The sequence below is a fragment of the Buceros rhinoceros genome, unplaced genomic scaffold, assembly GCF_000710305.1.
Source record: "Buceros rhinoceros silvestris isolate BGI_N320 unplaced genomic scaffold, ASM71030v1 scaffold31203, whole genome shotgun sequence".
In the NCBI taxonomy this organism is placed as follows: Eukaryota; Metazoa; Chordata; class Aves; order Bucerotiformes; family Bucerotidae; genus Buceros; species Buceros rhinoceros.
In genome coordinates this window covers 5,642-25,008 of record NW_010403529.1, presented here as the reverse complement: position 1 = coordinate 25,008, position 19,367 = coordinate 5,642, and the positions used below count along the sequence as shown (strand labels likewise).

At 41.7% G+C, this 19,367-nt stretch overlaps 1 protein-coding gene across 1 annotated transcript in view; it reads right to left on the bottom strand.

The window, feature by feature from the left end:
- Positions 1-18,555, bottom strand: part of LOC104490727 (protein eva-1 homolog C-like) — a gene marked incomplete at its 3' end in the record, with an annotated part of 24,754 nt that extends 6,199 nt beyond the window's left edge. The window contains exons 1-4 of the mRNA XM_010133054.1: positions 18,441-18,555; positions 11,076-11,272; positions 7,588-7,711; positions 4,427-4,579 (exon numbers count right to left, since the gene is read on the bottom strand). Of these exons, the coding sequence (XP_010131356.1) occupies positions 4,427-4,579; positions 7,588-7,711; positions 11,076-11,272; positions 18,441-18,555 (589 nt within the window). The remainder of the gene's footprint in view (positions 1-4,426; positions 4,580-7,587; positions 7,712-11,075; positions 11,273-18,440) is intronic.
- Between the last annotated feature and the right edge of the window lie 812 nt (positions 18,556-19,367).

Here is a 19,367-nt window from a genome sequence, read left to right as displayed (position 1 = left end):
AAGAGTGGATTAGGACAAAGCCCAGCCCCAGGGTATGTCATGCCATGGTGCAAGTTCTGGTGAGAGTGCCTGAATTCTCTATCTTCTCTCTTAACCTCCCAAAAGTGGGAACAGGTAAAAGAGCAGGCTGTGCTGGAAAAGACCCTACCTTCCAGCCATGAAGTTACATAATTCAGGGCTCTCCTGGTCATTAGTGCTTGAGGGAATGCACATCCAACCAGCTGTTTGACCTAGACGTACACATCCGGGTGGAATTTCTGGGAAGGACATTTTAGTGCTCCAGCTTGCAAGTTGCAGCTAGAAGCGACACACTACCAAGCCTTCTTTCAAGTATTTTCATGTATTAACAAGAGTAAGTTATGATTTGAGAAGTGTTTGTTGACCTGAATCTTCCTTGTATTCTCTATGGTAACCTGTTCTGGCACCACCTTTGCATTTTCTTTTTCCTCATGCACGTTAGTACAAACATAAAAGAGATAGTATATCAGAAAAGGCAAAAACTCACACATGAACAAACTGGTACAGTTTCCTGCTTTGGCGCTGGGCATGATAGATTCCTCTAAGAACCACCTGCCACAAAACTGCACTAGAAAAATTTTAGTTTTCTTGTGATACTTTTGAAAATCTTAGTAAAACAGGGCAGTTATACTCTGCAAATTCTGTATAGTCTTAACAGTGGAAGTCATTTGAACAGCTGCAGAAGCAGGACACCACTTGGAATTTTTAATTTTCCTGCAAAGATCCTGAGGTCTTATAATGGACCTAATTCCATTATAATTGTGCTTCAGTGAACTCTGCTACTTTCAGTAGGAACTTCTTTTGCAGAATAAACCTTTCCTGAAGGCACAATATCCTAAAATGCCTGAGGACAAGATTTTGTGCACTGTTCTTTGAAGCTGGCAATGATGACCACACATAGGAACGAATGGCCCTCATGAGAAGGAGGAGAGCAAGACCAGAGACATGTAAACCCACCATATTTCAGTTTGATGGTGAAAGTGATATAGAACAGGAGAAGTATTTTATAGTGATCTTACACAGACATTTCACGTTCTTTCTCAAATCCTTCCTCTTCTCAAAACTGCATCAAGCAACATGAGTTGTTCTAAGAGCAGCTTTTTGTTTCCAGTCAATTTTAACAAAGCAAGAGACATTCTGAAATGGAAGGTGCAAGTTACACATCTAATTAGGTATCAGTCTTGAGACTGAAGTAGTGCTGTCTTATCAGCTACGGTACACATTAGAGAGTTTCTTGTACCCAGCAGATCAAATCTTTACCCAGATTAAAATGTTCTCTTTATCTGAATCAGAACAGGGACTTGAACTTATGTTTCCCATAACCCATCCTAGGCGGACTTTTCACTCGGCTTTGTCTTGTGCTAAAGTGTTTTCATTGCATAAGCTAAGCAAGACTTGACCAGAGCGGAGGATGACCCTCCTGTAAGGCTTTATCTAGCAGTGGTAACACCATGATGCCATTGCTCTTCCTCCTCCTCTGTATTGAAAATAGCACCCAATTTAAACTATTAAACTGGCTCAGAAAACTAGTTCCAGAGGAGGAAGTGATTCTAAATGTTGAGCTGAGGCTCAAGACCCTAGAAGTGGTTTGAGGCCACACAGGTATCACCAATACCAGAGATGGATTTAGATACTCTATTTCTTACAAGAAGAAAAGCCTTTGTGCTGAAGAAATTTTATGTTTTCCTGTGTTCCCTTTGAAACAAAGCTCTGAAAACCTGTCAGCTGATTTGACAGACTGTTCACAGAAAAGCGATAGTTCAGAATACATCTATCTCAGTCCAAAGCTGCCGTTTGTTGTTAACTGCTTATCAGCTGTATTACATGTAACATGAGGTCACCAAAAGCTAGAGAAGTATCTAATTAATCCAATACCCATTACTCCTAGGAGAACTATATCAAGTATGGATAGATGCAAAATTCTGGAGCTCAACAGAGACTCTTTGTACCTGTCATTAGGACCCACAGATGACTTCTCTTCTGCATAGTACCAAAAAAAGCCTCGCAGTTTCTCCATGATGCAGTGAAAGACATGGAAGGGCTCAAGCACTGCCTTTAGCCTGAGCTACACAAACATGGGTAGAAGCAATGCAGACATATACAAGCACATGGCTCTGATTCAGGAATGAAGAGCAGCCTCAAGTTAAGTCTTCTAAATTGTCTCAAATCGTTAAAATCACATCGACATTCAAATTACCATTGCCTTTCCTGAGAGAAAGGTACACAGACATTTAAAGAGTCTAATCATGCACTCACTCACATCTGCATGCGCTTAAATAACCACATATATAAGATTTAAGTTCAAAATGAACAGATCTGGAGTAAATTAGATTTGGCTCCTAAGTGACAAGTCTTTTGGGATAACTGAACGCGTACTCCCAAGCCACACAGGTGCTTTTGAAAACCATACTTACTTCGGAGGGTTACTGGTACCATGCAGGAAGAGGGAAAGCACTTTCATTAAGTAATGGGAAATCTATACAAGGATCTACCCTCTACAGATCTACCTTGTACTTGTCTCAGGTTTTATGGTCTCTCCCATTACCACAGTTTTAGACTGCTTTAACAGAACACAAAACCAGCCACAACCTGGGTGTTGCTCAAGAGCTGCTTGTATGCAGGGGGCAACAGCAGAGAGTTTGTTTCTATTGCAAATTTCTTCTCTGTTTATACCAGGAAACTTTATCCAGTTAAGAAGGGTCTGCGGTATTCTGAACTGTGAACTGTAAGTGCTGACATTAGAGGCAAGTGAGTGATTTCCAGGGATGAATGAAGCGCAAGAAATAAGTATGTTGGCAGCCTTTCTCAATCAACTGAGCTAACCCCATGCTGCCTTGCACTAACGCCACTATCACAAGGATGTACAGGTCTGTCAAAAACCTGCTAAAATGTTTCTTCCACAGAACAGACAGGCAAAGCTGTGTGATGGACTGCACAAGGCAGTCAGTGGGAAAATTAGACCTGGCAATCTTAAATAGATTCTTTTCCAAGAAAGGATTATAATTTTCAGTCAATACATTTTTAACAGTATCTAAATAGAACTAAATAGAAATATTGGCTTGCAGACAAATGGCTTTTAAGACTATGATTATTGATCTCTTCCTCATGTTCAGAGATGCTTCTTACAGATTTCACTTGTAGCATGTTTCTTAGGAGTAGAGTTCAGCCTTTGCACAGGACGGGCATCAGTCACACAAGTGGTATTAAGGGATTTGAACAGCATGCGTGTCCTGTGTTGGCCTTCTCCATGGCATGAAAATTTACCTTCATACCTTCAGTGCCAACCCCTCAACATGTTATTCATACAAGCATCAAACATCCTCACAACCACATGCTACTATAAATTTAGATATTAGTGATAAAAAGTGAGTCGTAAGTCATTAATCATACACCAGCTGAGACTATACAGTGAAGGCAATGACTAGTTATCGATGTAGACCATACAACTACTTATGATGTTTTGGGTTCTTTTACCTATTCAAAAGGAAACAGTCTGTGCCTGAAAGTGTTCACAGCATAACCGAAGTAATATTAATATTACAGCAACATTAATATATTGTTTACATATTCATTACTAATATAGTGACACTAATGTTATATATTAATATATATATATCGGGATGCACCTATTAGCAGTGAGAAGGCATGTTTCTGGTACTGCAACGCAGCGCTCCACTGGTAAGTATGGTCCCTGCAACCCATCTGGCCCGTGCCAACAGCATCCTCTCAACAGCTCTCCATCACAGCTGAGGAGCTAACACAGGCCGTGGAGCCGCAGCGCCAGGAAGCAGTTTGCACGCAGTCGTCCTGCTTTGGAGGGTGAGAGTTTAGTACTACATATATAGGACATTCCTGCCGGCTGGACTTGGTGCCAGAGAGAAGTCCCAGACACATTTCATCGTCTAGGACACCACCACAGTCTTGGAGTCTGGTCATACAACAGCATCTGCAGCAACAGACCCTGACCTACGGACCCTATCCTTACAGTCTGCACTTAAGGCAAGGAAGAACTGGCAGAAACAGAGGTCAAAGAAGGCAACAGTAAGACACGGTGTGGTGACACTCAGGTTGCCCAATTATTGTCAGAAGCTGGAAGAAGAAGAGAAGTAAACAGCTGCTATTTAGTACACGCCACCTCAGTTCAAGACAGCCAACAGAATTAGAGGTTTTGATGTTAATCATACTAAGGAATGATTAACTATATGGAAGGTTATTACTTTGCTGCATTTCTTACTCCATGCTTCTTCCTCATACTGGCAATCTGAGATTCAGAAATGCTCTCTTATACTTCAACCACTGGTGCTTTCAAAATGCCATTGCTCTTGTACCTGAAGTTTTCTCCCCATCCATTTCCCTTCTTTTCTGTGCACCTGCTTGGAGAAGGTCTATCAACAGTGTAAAAACGTACCAAAGGGAGGGACGCGCTCCACTTCTGTCGAGCAGACATTTTCCTCGTGTGCCCATCTGCCATAGATGGCAGAGTAGATGATAAGGAACTTGGACTCCTGACAGTGGAGTTTCAGTTCCTGGTTTTCACATGCTGATTTGGTTTTGTATTCAGCTAAAATAGAAGCAAATAACAATATGGTAGCATGAGGCAATTTACTCAGCTGGACTGTTAACAGAAAATAGCAGCATGACAGAAAACAGCATTTCTGCAAGTTCTGTTGCAAGTGATATGTGGCATTGTTACAACCAGAGACAAACCCAATAGCAAAGTGGCATGTTTCCTCCAAGTGAATTGCTCCCATATGACTATCTAAAGCCTCCGGCTCCTTTTTGAAAGGAATTAAAAAGTTAATTTTTGCCAATCTCCCCTCCCAGAGGAACAGCCTCCCCCTCTTCCTGCCTGATTTTCTGGCTTGCTTTCCACTGCTGCTCAGTAGAAGCTTCATCCTTTCCTTTGTCTCTCCCTGGGACAATGTTGCACTCTATGCCTACTCCAGATGCCCGTCTGAGTGCTGAGAGCCTCCAACCACTCATCAATCACGGGGATGGCTGGCAACACCCAGTGCCACTGCGTACAGCACTAAGCAAATGCTGAAGAATGGGAGGCACAAAGGCACAGGGACATATCCTGAGCCAGACAGTGCTCTCAGTTATATGTGCATGACTCCACCAAGGTCAGAGGGGTTTTCCTGGGTGTAACTATCCAGCACAGGCTCACTTGAAAGTTTTGCTGACAAAGCAAAGCCTGAGAAAAATACACCCCCTCCCTTTCTGAGCTGGCAGAGACACACTGGCAGCTCTTGCAGCATGGAGGTGGGGAAACCAGTGAGAGCATCTTCCAGACAATGTGGCCTATCATTCCTAGGGAAATGATTAAAATCTGCCATCTGACCAAGGTGGTTTCTTGCTGCCCAAGCAGCTGCTCTGCTCGTAGCATTTTACTGCTGAAGTCTTCCTGGTCTACATATGGTGGCAAACCATTTTACTGCAGATAAGGCCAGGGAGAAGAGTTTATTCTGCTTCATATTTTTCTCCTTCAAAAATGTGAAAACAGGAAAAGGAGGTTCCTGAGCTGAGCAGGAGAAAAGGGAAATCTTACTGTTACTGAGTGATATTCCTGTGAGTGGAGTGTGGGTGTTGGTGCTAGCAGAACTGGAGAGACAAAAAACCTCCTAATCTGTTCAATAAAGAAAACATTACTGTTTTGTTTAGAATAGAACAAATTTTAAAAAATGGGTTAATGTTTTTGGTAATAGTCCAGTTTCTGCCATTTGAGCTCATCAGCAGTCACAAGTTTAAATCTAAAAAGACTGATTTAAAAAAATATTTGACCTCTTGCAGACTGTTCCTTCTGCAGAAGCACCTGCCATACCGTAAATCCATGAGGATCATGCCAAGAAAACAGAGGCTCTGACCCAAGGGCTGACAGCCTAAAGGTGGGCTCTGTGTCCGTACGGCTGTGCCCTGTGGTTGCTGGATGGGCTGTGGAAGTACAGACAACAGAAACAAACCTTCAAGTGGTATAAGACAAAGGTAAGAATACAACAGAGACCTTTGTAGAGATACAGCAACAATATTTCCTAATAGGTTAAAGACTAAGGGATTCAGGCAGTTGCTTAAGTGCCCACTTGAAGGCAAGGAGACTGTAAAATATACTTAAAGTTATACTCAAATGATTTCCTGAGTAAAAATGTTTTCCACAGCCAAGCAGTATTGGTATCTTACCTACAAATATAAATTTCCTGTTACATGGTATCATGTAATTTGCACTGGAACTGGAATATTTCTCAATTCTGAAGGCAACACTTGCTGTTAAATACACTTTTGACCAGCTTTTATAAAATTCAGATTGCAAAAAATATTACACATTCAAAGCAGCTCATTTCCAGTGGGAAAAGTATTAAGCAGCTTATAAAACTAACAAGCAGGATCCCAATCCACTTTTGATTAGTTAAAAAGAGATTTATAAAGACACAGCTATGATACTCAAATCCATCTACTATTAATAATGCAGTAATTGTAATATATATAGAAATCAAACTATTAAGATAATAAATAAAACAGATCATTAAAATTTTAAATTTCAGACATCCTTTTCCCCCCTGATGATTGGCCCAGCAAATCTCCCTGGAAGTTCTTGTGTCAGTGCTTTGCTCAACGTAACATCTGCCTGCTCCATCCCTGTATCTCCGCTCTGGCTTCAATACTCCGCATAAATTGGCCCTTCTTGCCACTCCTGTTTCTACCCTGCCACTGATGTCTATCTTATTGCTCTTATTAAAAAAATGTGCTTTTCCTTTAGTTGTGGGGTGGTATTTCTGAGTTGGCTGGTGAATCTACCCCTAAATCATCATTCGGCTATTTTCTTTGGGACCCATTTCAGCCACAGTGGGGATTAGCTGCCAAAAAAAGCTGAACCCCTGGACTACCGGGGCTTCTTCTCAAATACAATAGCAACAAGAAAACAATTTTAAAACACCAACAAATGGAACTTCGTTGCAATGGTCTTAATCTTTCTTACACTTTTCCCATGTTTACAAAGCGCATTCTCTTTGAGGCAGGATTTGTCTCTTTACATATCAGTGTCAATCAATCACCTGCATAGAATACAGGTGATTCTACAATCAAATTCTGTAATGAAGTTAGCCACACATGTGTCTCCTCCAGCCACTGTTCTATAAATGGGAGCCAGTATCAGAGGATCTTTGAAAGTTTTGGTCCTGCCTCCTTAAGCATTTTTGCATATTCATTATTATGGTATCTTCATCATTTGGATCCTTTGCCAAAGAATCTGGTTTTGCTGTTCAGCTCTGTCTTTCTAATATGACATTATCATTGCCATCTCTTTAAAAATAAATTCCAAAACCATTTTTCCTTTCTAATCTGATGCCTGACAACTGACTCTGCCAAACTACGCTGGTCGTTAAATTGGCAGCAAGCACACTGAAGCTGTAAACACAATGGAGAGCTAAGGTAAAGCAGAAAAAAACCAATTTGCTATTAATCCTAGAGTCTCTAAACTTCATGTGGATTTATGCAAAGCCTTGGGCAGCGGCATTTTAACAAAAACAAAGAACAAAACACACACAAAACCACATTTGCCTGATATGGATTACTTACTAGGTTTGCATTTAAAGGAGACAAGGAGGAATTTAGTGGTCCCTGGACACAGATCAGGTCCAAAAACCCGACTATTGACAAGGAGCTGGCAGGATCTCAGGTTTTGGCATTCATCCAGTACTTTCTAGAACAACGGGCAAAAAGCATAGGCTTGAAAACAAGGTAGGAATCTATACAGCAATGAGAACACTTACTTGTACTTTGTTCTTTACAGGACATAAATCATTCCTTCACAACTTTTTGGCTATAATCATGTAAGAAACATGTATAATTTGATTTAGGCCACACCTCTACTGGACTCTCAGTTATTGCCAAATTTATGGGAGCACATTCATGACAGCGATGCCCACGACAACTTAGGGTGTTACCAGCTTGCTGTTGATGGTCACTCTGCCCCCAGTGGGCTGGCCTGATCTCACTGTGCTACCACACCCTCAGCGGAGCCTGGGACCCTGTGCAGAGCCCAGAGCCAGTGGGAACACACTCAGCCCCCAGCCTCTTCACTGACCTGCCTGAGGCACTCACACACCCCTGATGGCATTTATGGGAGAGCAATGTCCAGGTGAAGCACGGTAACTCAAAAAGATGTCTTTTTAACCATTTCATCCTGACCTCCTCAAGTTTACCTGATCATACTCTGTAGTATCTTCACTTGAAAGTGTTCTAACTCACAACTTGGTGTGCTCAGAGACACTTAAGCACAACCCTACCTTTAAAACATACGTAGGACCTCCTGCTTAAGGGGCACGCACTTCTTGCTTGCAGTAACATACTCAGTCAGATATTTATTTGACTTGCCACTTGAACCAATTCAAGAATTGGTTTGATTGGATAGCACAGATGCCCCTGTGTATCCTAAGCCTGCTTGTCTCTTTTTTTTTTTTTTTTCCCAAATGCTGTTCTAAGGCCATGTCTACCCCAGATTTTTTGGCCTAGCAATATACCATGGTTCTTACTGTGCTGCTTCACTGTGAGTGGCAACAGAAGAGGACAATAAAAAGGTGAGCTGTGTTATATGCAAAGGGTCTCGTGGGCCCTCTCCAACTCCACCAAAAGTACTGAGTACTCCTAGTGCTCCTATTGGTGTTACCACTTCATCAGTGGTTTTGGAACTGTAGCTATTAAAAATATAAAGACATTGCCCAGGATGAGCCCAAGTCCAGTTCTGAAGACAGCCACAAGCCAAAGGGCTAAAAAAAAAGCAGTTTAAATGCAGCAGTGTACTTAGAAAATTCTTATACACCTTCAAAGTCCAGTTTAGTGAAGGCTTTCTATATGCTGGTTTTGGATAGTCTGTCGTGTTGTGCCCAGGATTCTTGATGTTTAAAGTCAGAGCAGGCTGCAATAAGGAGGGCATTTTCTCTGGGTCACCACTGTTAACAGGAACAGGATACCATTCTTTGATAAGTTTCAGGTACTCCTGTAAAACCTAGGAGAATTTTTGCTTTGTTTCTCATCAGAAGGTGTCTCAGTCATACCAAGAGGCAAAATCACAACTTTACCACTGTGATAGCACAAGCTGCACTCTTGTTTCCAGGCTGAGAGAGTTGGCAGTGGCTGAATCTCTCCTGTCATCCCTGGAAGCCATCCCTCCCAGGCAGAAGCGATACACATTGGCAGCACACTGCAGCAATCCTGTAAGACTTTTGCCTTTTTGTTCCCCTTGATAGAAGAAGAGGACTTGCATCCAACACTGTTTGAGCATTAAGTGCACTCTAAAGAGCTTGAAAGGGAAGGAAAAGCACAGCAGACTTAATTTTACCAGTCAATTCTTCCACAAAGTTGCAAGTCAAACAAATAACTCCTCCTTAATTCTGGAACAGGCCAGTAAAACAGAGTTACATCTTTAGTAAGTGGAGATAGCTGTCCCCTACAGAGTCACCGTCTGTCTGCACCTGAGCTGAATCACCTCCTGTGCATCTGTTTGTATTTTCTCCTTCTTACTGCAAACAACAGTCGCATTTTCCACCGTGTTGCTGTGCAAAAACATGCAACCACAAAAGCAAACAATACTTGTAATGAGATAGATAGCACTGGGTTGTTAATATGTCGAGACAGATATAACTTTGCAGTGATCCTTTTAATAGGAGGTCACTGTAAAAATGCCTGTTATGCTTCCTCCCGGCTGCAGGGTAGCATCATGCCCAATTATGCAGACTGCAGACATGGTTTCAAAGGGAAGGGGAGGAGGGATGAGATCACTCGTGCTCTTTTCTAAGAAATCAGTTTACAGGATGTGTCTTTTCTCCTTGACAGAACCGGAACTCCCTGAGCTGCAGAGCATTCGTATCTCTCACGTTCATGGCCTCGTCAAAATGCTTTCATGCCTTTGATCAGTGACAGTGCCTGAATGATGATGGTAGTTTATACAACAGTTATTCCATGCTGTGTTTCTTATATTTCAAGGGAAAAAGTTGCCCACAGAGACCTCACAAGGGCACTCAAAAGTCCAAAATAATCATTGGTGTTGCCTCACTGTAGTCAGTAAAATGACATCAAGGATGCATCTGGACTACTCTTCTTGACGGAGAGATGTACTTTCACATGCCCCATAGGTCATGTCTGGAATGTCTTTAAAAGTTGCAGTACAGCATGGGCAAGCCACACTTGTAAAATTGCCCAAATATTGTTTCTGGAGAGAGGATATCACTGTCAAGCCACTCTGTAGAACTCTTAAACTCACTAGTGGTGGGGACAGACATTCCCTCTTGTCAAGAAGCAATATGTCAGCTGCAAGCATAAATGTTGCAAGCTTCATCAAAGCTTCTGTACAGCAGTTTCAACAGCTTCACCAATAGAACATGTTCCGATTCCACTCATTTCTGCAATGACTTACTGAATTCACTATGATGAAACAAGCCTTTTTAGCAGTGTGAGACCCTCTCGGCCTTGTAACAAGTCTCCACAGCAGAAAGTAATACGAAGTACAAATTTTTTTAAGCTATACTTCAGTGGGCCCAGCAAACAAACCATAGGATTACTCACGGAAATATCTGCAGAAGTGCTTAGGATCTGGTGTTTAGCTGTCATGGTGCCTTTTCAGTGAGTGAAGATAGGCGTGGGACAAGCCAAATGCCAACCAGAATGTCATCTTACTCAGAGGATTTGTAACCCAGCTCTGTCCAATGTTTGTATCCTCTCCTGGGGACAAGGAGGGCCTGTGTGATGGATTAAGACTGGTCTGCTCAGTCCTGACCAGCCCTTGATTAGAAAGGAATTGATTACTTTAGGGACTTTTGAGAATGGAGTTTCCAAGGCAAGACTCATAAAAAAAGAAAGCGACCTACGAAGCTTTCACAATCCTATGGTAATATCCTGCTGGCCACACAAATCCTTTCAGTTGTGCTACTTTTGATGGTAAACTGATATAGACATGATGTCATTTCATTCGATGCTGTGAACACTTGCTGTTTCCACACAGCATAGCTCACCACATGGAAACCGTCAAAAACATTTCGTGCATTAAGAACCTTTACAACGTGCGATACCTGCAAAGAGGTGGGTGCCACACAGTTTATGGGTTCTGTCATCCTGGTTTCAGGCTCCTGAGTACTACACATGTGGTAGTGTTGCCCATAAAATGCTGACTGAACACTTATTGTTGAATGCCGAGGACAGTGCAGACTCAAACGCTCCCCATCGCAGGCATAGGCAGTATGATTTTGCAGAAGTTTGGTTAGGTAACCTAGAAAATATTCAGCTCTGTTACAACTAGTACAGGAAACGACAAGCTTGTTAGATAATAAGAAAACCACAATCGGTCTCCGGAAAGGGCACTGTAGTCAAGGTTATACATATGGCCCGCTGCCACACCACATGGTTCTGTGAATGGGTCAACCTTTAGATGCTAGTAACGCTCAGGTCTGGAAAACAAGAGGTCGCGTGGCAGTGAGTCAGAGCCCTCCGGCACTCCAGCCGCGGCACTATGTCAGAGATGTCATTTCACAGACGATAAATGGTCTCAGGCCCTTGCCAGCTGTGGTTGCTAACAATCCCAGGGTGTGTTTGCAGAGGTTGGAAGGACTATTACTTAGTTTTGCAGGCTAGACTCTTGCATGCCAGCTGGCTAAGGTATTCTTTACACCTTGTTTTCAACTGATGCTTTGCACTTCTGAGCTCCTAGGCCGTTGTGTTTCACACAAGAGAGAGTAACAGTGGTTCTCTTTGTATGACTGAATCCAGTCGTAGGACAACAGAGGAAATGTGGTCCATAACTGCTGGGCACTGCAGGTGCTGGGCAAAAACCCAGAAGAAAGATACATAGAATTTTGAATTTGCTGGAGATTTTGCCTGTGTTACCAGGAAAGGGAGAGGTAGGACCCGTATGCAGCTGTCCACCTGTACCATTCATTTACATCTTCTAATAAGTCCATAAGCAGCAGAGCTAATAACAGCTGTTTTCCTTATTTCTATTTTGTATATTGTCCCTTCAGCCAAGATTTCTGTTATCACCATAAATAATGATAAATTTGATCTCCTACTGCCCTTCTCTCTGTTCTGCAAAATACTTTAATGGAAACACGTAGGCTGACCATTACAAATTAGCCATTGTGATGGGAACCTATTAGGGGTAATTTAATTCAGAGACTTTCCTCACCTATCCTTCTGAAGCTTTGATATGTTTACCCCTCTGTCACGCTTGATTGAAATTTGTCTTTAAGCAGAAAAGGTTTGTGGGTGAAGAGGACGAAAAGACACGAGGGATAGGAAAGATAAAGGATGCAAAATACCAGTCTACAAATGAAGCAATATCCTTCCTCACCTCTCATCCCTAAACACATGGAAATTAGACCCAAACCCGCTTTTGCCCCATGAATTTTATGACAACTCAACACTACAATCAAAGCAAATCTATTTTCTAATTCTTCCACTATTATCCAAACTTTTTATTAACATGCATACAATAACTATATTTGAAGTTTTCTTATTCTTATACATGCATTAAATTCTGTATAATTCTAATATCAATTCCCAACTTCTGAACACCAAGTTCACATTAAAAAACCTGAACAAAATTCTCCAAAACCAACATATTAGATAATGAGAGAGCACTAAGAGCTCCTACTGATTTATTTAAGATCTGCAGAGGTTTTAAAACTGAGACCACGACTACATTTGTATCTTTTAAATTTCAAAAATTATAATTTTCCTATCTTTCTTTGCTTCTTTTCCAAACGTATAATTGGTCCAATTAAAGACAAGAGCTAGTATCTTCTCCTCCAAAGCCTTGCTTACGCCATTGTAGTGACAGCAACATTTATTACTGTTAAGTATAATGGAGAAAAAAAATTCAAACCATATTTCTTGGTTTTGGTGGCTGAATCAGAACTAGAATGACATGGGTTTCGTATCATTAAAACAAACATTAGTTTTCCCAAAGAAAATACTGAGAAAGAGTTGGCTTATGCCATTTAATTTTCATACTTTTGGCCCTTTATTAAACTTTTCACCAAAGACAAGCAGTTTTTAAAAAGGTTTTTAAATAGAAATTTAATTATTCCAAGTGAATGATATTAAAATATTTCAGTTCTTTTGGCATGTTTCACATGGCATCTTTTCCAGCTCCAGCTGTGCAACTGAATAGGAAAATTCAGCTCCCCTGTCAGTTACTAAGTCTGGAGAAAGGAGAAGCCTGCTCTGCTGTAGTCTTCGCTGTTCCTCATTTAGAGGCCAAGAGAGGAGAGGAGTCACCTAGATGCACCTTCTAGTGCAGCAAAGATGTAGGTGAGTTCCTCACTTCATTGAACTCAGTCTGAGCACTGGCACTGCAATCAGGATGGAGAAAACGTCATCCCCTGTACTCACAGGCCAGATCTCAAGGAGACCAGCCCAGCCAAAATCCCCATGGCTTCTCACAAGCTAAAAACAAACCCCAAACCAATCCATCCCCTTCATTTTCTGTGTAATTGAGATCACAAATAACTGAGCTTTCCTGCCAGAGCTGCTCCTCTGTCAGCCTGCTCCTGAAAAGTGCTGAGTATTGCCAGGAAAATGGGCTGAATGCCCAACTGCACCCAAGCCACTCTGCTACAGTCCGGTACTGTAAAGGGGCCTCCAGTGGCATGTACTGCTGCTGAATGCCTTTGACATTGCCATCACAGCATAAAGGGCCACAGTGCAAAAGAATATTCAGTCCAAGGTGAGTAGTGGGCACTCAACACTTTGAAAGATTTAGCCCGATATTTGTAATCATTTCAATTCTTCGGGTTTTAAGTTACTTGGGGCCGAGAGTGCTGTATACAAAACAGCCCAGTATTCCCTAAAGAATATCAGCTATGTTGTGATTTGGATGAGTTCCCTGGCATCTAAACTGCTACTTTGATCCTGCAAATTCCTAATCCAGTATCTAAGCACCTTTCTCCAACAATTGCAACTATTCAATCCTTTAAAAAAATGCCTTTATAAAAAACTCGCTCTGATTCTGTATAAGCAATATGGTTCACTTGTAAAAATAGCGTTAGATGGATTGGTGGAAATAAGACATCATGCTCTCTGGCCTTCCAAGTGGCATTTGAAGTTACTCTGCTGTTATTAAAATCCTTGTGTATTTGCACACAATAAAGGATAAAAATAGTAATGGAAACTGGCTGAAACCTAATGTTCTCTGATAAGAGAAGTGGTGACGTACTAGTATCTAAATTGCTCGTCTCACATGGCAGACCACGTAAACATGCATTTTTCATTACTATACACACAGCCTGCGTAGGCGCAGGTGGAGTGGTCAGCCCTTTGTGAAGAGCAGTGCCGACTGAGCCGCTCACAGCCCACGCTGAGAGAGAATTCCCCCACAAAAAGTCATGATTTCCTCTTGCTCTTTCCTGGAAAACTTCGGCTTCTTTCCTCTCCTCGTGCCAACCCTCTTTACATGCCAGGGTGCTGCCCACCTTGAGCTCGGCAAGGGATTGAAGTTTTCTCAGCTGCTGCCACCTCTCACCTTGGTCCCAAGTGGTGCTGGCAGGAGGGCGCGGTTTCCAGTCACCTTCCCTCCTTTCGCGGGCAGCATGGCCTTGTAGTCACCATGGTAGAAAGCTTCTTCTTGAGACCATAAGTATCCTTATATTGTTTACCAAATTCTGTACAGAGACACACTTCCCTTGAGGTGGCGAATTTAGCCGAACAACAATGTAAGGCTAGGAGGAAAAATATGTTCTTATCTCTACAATTAATAACAGCCGTGATTATCAGGGGAGAGGGCATTGTAACAGTTGAATGGGTCTGTCAGTCTTTCTGAGGCATGCTTCCTTTCCTGCGTTTCTCTCAACTGGCACAATTAAATCAGGTCATCCAAAATAGACAGCCGGGTTGTGTCACAGTCCAAATCGGACAGCAGGATTGTATCACTTTCAGGCACTGGCCCAGCAGATCGCCTGGGCCACATGCACTTCAGGGCACTATTTGTTGTTTGGAATCTCTCATTTTGCATTTGTTTAATTAATCAGTATCTGTTAGCTGTAAATTCTCAGAAAAGGTTTTTTAAAAAAATATCTAATATGGGAGCTGAGGCTGTGCCTAGACTACAACACACATGTGAGTCCAGGCCCCTGTGTGCTAGAGGAGTAGTCGTTAGCTGTCCTCCAGCCAGCAGATGAGGAGATTCCCTTCCCCTGGAAAGCAGGGCACCGGGAGGGCTGGAGTACAACCACAGCTTGCCCCAGCATGGGGTGATGGAGTGAGGTCATGGCTCTGTGTGTGTGTCTGGACTGGAAAACCAGAAGACTTGTGAGTTATGGGGTTTCTTACGCTGAACAAACATAATCTTATGCAGATCCTATAAAAAACCTTAGATAACTTAATGTTTTAGACCTAATGTTGATTTTTTTCTCTTTGTTGTCTGCATTGCAGGGTGATGGAGAGGGAGGTGGAGTTCAGCTAGAGCAGTCACTTTTTCAAGCATGATTCTGCAATGAGGAGGATTATAGAGTTCCTCTTTCGATTTTCAAAAATAATGTCACTCTTCTTTAAAACATTATGAAATTTTATTTTTAAAATGTCAACTGCTGTAGGAACTGTCTAAATTGGAAAAACTTGGAAATACTGCAGCGTCCCAGTATCATCTCTACGCCTCTGTGTGAATGCCCCAGTAGAAGCTTTCCCATTTATCCTAGACATACATTCATAAGCAGTGTACGGGGTGCTCTGCATACAAAATCATGTACAAGACATTACAGACTGGCTCAGAAGTTAAGCCTGAATCATAGGGCAATAAACAGATCCCATTGATTTGGAGGCCAGAAGGTATCATCCCACCCAGCTGTCTGCATAACCCAGACTACTCATTCATTGTAACTTTTTACTGAGACTCAAAACACCAATGCAGAATCCAAGCGTAATCCTTTCTTCCAGAATTAGCCAAATTAGTCACAGCATCTACTGTGTTGACAAAGAACTTTGACTAAAAAAACACAGCACCAGAAAAACACACAAAGCACCAAGGCTGAGCAGCTGAACAAAGCTTTAAGTCTCACTGATCGCTCCTTGTTGCAAAGGAGGACCGATAAACTGTAGTAACAATGACAGACAAAAATAACTGGCCTAAGAGAGTAAATGTTGTAAATAAACACCGCTTTGTGTGAAATAGAGCTCTTAACAGGTTATAGATTCTATACTCAGCATTTCCTCCTGGCATTATTCCTTTGAATAGCAACAATAATGGTAGTAATGAATGTAAAAATCCAGAAAGAGTGGTTTTTTTCTCTTAAAAACACTGAGAAGCTGGGAACTTTCAGTTAAAAAAAAATATGATTACCATAAAGCCTGGAACCGGTCAACCAAGAGATATGTTACACCTCCTGCATATGGCACAAGACAGTACAAGACACTCAGATTTGCTGAATTCATTCCATATGGTGGAGGATGCTAACACAAGGTCTTAAGGCTCTTTTTCAGTTGTCAGCATTAGAATAAAAGCAGAAATACATATATTCTGTCCAGCCTCCCTGCACTGGCATGAGTTCACCATATGGAAGCATCAAGGAGAACAGCATTTCAAGCTGCGAGTGTAATACCTAGCACATATTAAATGCAATCTCAGCGTTGACTGATGTACTGTCTTTTTGGCAAGAGAGCAGCTTTGCAATGTAATGTTTTTAGAGGCTGAGGCTGAGTAGCACACAGCCTACGAGGATTCTCATAATTGGGCCTTCATATACAGAGTCAGTAATATTTCTGGTTAGTAATACTTAGCAATAGTTCTGGCGCATTGTTCAATCTAGCTTAATTAGCACAGCAAACTGCTAGCTCGTTTTAAAGACATACAAAAACATTTCAGATCAAAATAGATTGAAATAGCATGCATATTGTTGTGGGAGTCCCAGAAGGCTAATCCATTCGGTAAATCTACCTCAGCTTCTGCAGTTTTATGAAGAATTGTGCCAACAGTCATTAAAAATACACAAGCAAGACTGGCAAGTTTGAAGGAAGAGATCGCATGCAGTGATAACAGAATTGTTAATAAACTCTACTACAAACCATTAGAAGCATCAATCTGATATTTATTGGCATTTGGGAACCAGCTGCAGTACTGCTCCAGCAATATTTTCCCCACTGATTTGCAAAGGAAGTGTTGAAGAGAAATTAACCCCTAAGTTTCCTCCCCCATCCCCTCTGCCATACCCCGCCCCGGTCTTTAGAGGCAGCTACACCTCGGACCGTGCTGTTCAGGGTTACTGCATAATCGCTGCTTTCAGAGCCAGGCTCTGTGTGTGTGTATGACAGTGCCTATTTGGTCCCATTCACAGAAGCAAGGATCTGCCTCTCGCAATTCTCTTTAGTCTCTCACCTCAGTTCTCTGCAAGTTCTTTCTGTGCTACCTCCGTTTTTAGAATTAGTAATCGTGACAGAGGGCAAAATGTTATCCAGGGAAGACACTGTTTCTAAAACTCACACCACTATGTTTCTTGCCCTGTCATTTTATTCTCTTTCATCTGAGTGCCTTGTGAGTGTGCTATTTGAGTTATTCTAGCCAGACTTGGTCTTAACAGTCTTTTATCAATAAGAAATACCCTTAGGCAGAAGCATTGTGTATTCTACTCACTGTTCATTAATGAGCATAACAGCTTCACTCAACAGATACACATATAAATCCACACTTGCTTAATATATGCTTTCCTGCATAGTCACCAATTCGAGTTAATTTCCCTCCAGTGTTTGTCTTATTTTCAGTGTGCCTTTTTCCACTATTCCTCTCCACACTTAGCTAAGTCACACAAGTGACTGCTATCCTACTAACTTCATCCTTTTGCCTGTACTGCGAGAGATGGCATGAAAAGCTGGTTTGCCATGCAAGAAAATTTTTATATAATCACTGTATTTTTTATACTATACAAACCTTTTCGATGTAGGGACAGATGTTCACTTGGGAAGAACTAGTGGTAATCTTGCATTTGTGGATAAGCTAGTGACCATAAAAAACTTTTCAATTTCCAAATGTCTCATTTGGTTTCAGAGCATGCATTAGAATGAGGCTTTGAGTGTTTTCAGTTGATCATTTCTAACGGAGATGAAGCTCATGATGTCATGATCTCTGTCCATCTCCCATTCTCTTACTCAACAACTTTTAAACTCAGCGGCCAGTTTCAAACCTTAGCGGTACAGGGCTCAAAGAGATAAAGTTCTTAAAAGCTTCATGAAAACTGAAGCCTGAGCTGACAGGTCAAAGCAAGAACTGCCACTTCCAACTTCAGCTAATGCTAAAAAGTCAACTGACTGCTAAAGAGACAATATACTTGTACTGGAGAGCTAATCAGCTTGCTGTTAACGGAGCAATTTGTTTTCACTGGCCTTAATGATAGATGAAGGATTAAGCCTTCAGTAAGAAAATGTTATTGAAAGTGAAAACGCATTCAGAGTCGTACGGCAAGCAAAGCAGGCACCAGTGATGCTGTCGATCAGGTTTTCCATGAACTGCTTTATCGACAGGTGCTCTTTCCTACGGAAATTGTCTCGTTTAATTTCTTCCCTCATAGTCATTCCTCATGGATCATAACCATCTTATTGAGCCTCACTCTCACTGCCTGCTAAATCTGAGCGTTGTGCCTAATGCATGATCTTGGTTTCACTTAAGCCAGAGAAAGGACTCATGTAACCAGCAGATAACTCAGTGTGAAAACACATTTTAGTATGTGAACAGGGTTTACTCCATAAGCAGCAGCACACACAACAAGCCAACCCACAAGCTCTTTTCAGAAAAGCAAAGCCAAGATATCATGAACAAAGCACAGACCTCCTGTAATTTTTTCGTTATGCAAATGGGCATTGTTTCTCCAGGAACCACATAACTTCTTCATATCCATGCCACTCAGCTCAGACTTGCAGTTATGTGAATTAAATTGTTGCAGAGTGGGAAATCCATGACTCCTCCATTCGCAGACCAGATGCCTATTTTCTCTCTCATATCCTCCCACAGCTGCTCTCTGTTTCCTTCAGATTTACAGTTTCATTAAAAAATATTTCCTTGAAAACCTGGATTTATGAACTTGAACCTCCATGAAAACTTGGGGGGGAGGGGACTGTTCATTTTCAGCTCCTCAGAAAACAAAATACAGGTTTTGTTTAGCAAACAGAACTTTTGACCTGAATTCTGCATTTTCTGTACTCTCATTTATATTTGACACTCAAAAAACCCAGATACATTAGAGATCAGGGAATTTGCTTGTTGAATGACTAAGTCCATCGTCTGGCAGATCACAGATCTGCAGTGTTAATGATGGCTTACAGTACAGCGAGTCCAAGCCAGAAAAGCAAAAAACCTTCCACCTTACCCTCACAGCCTGATGATTTTC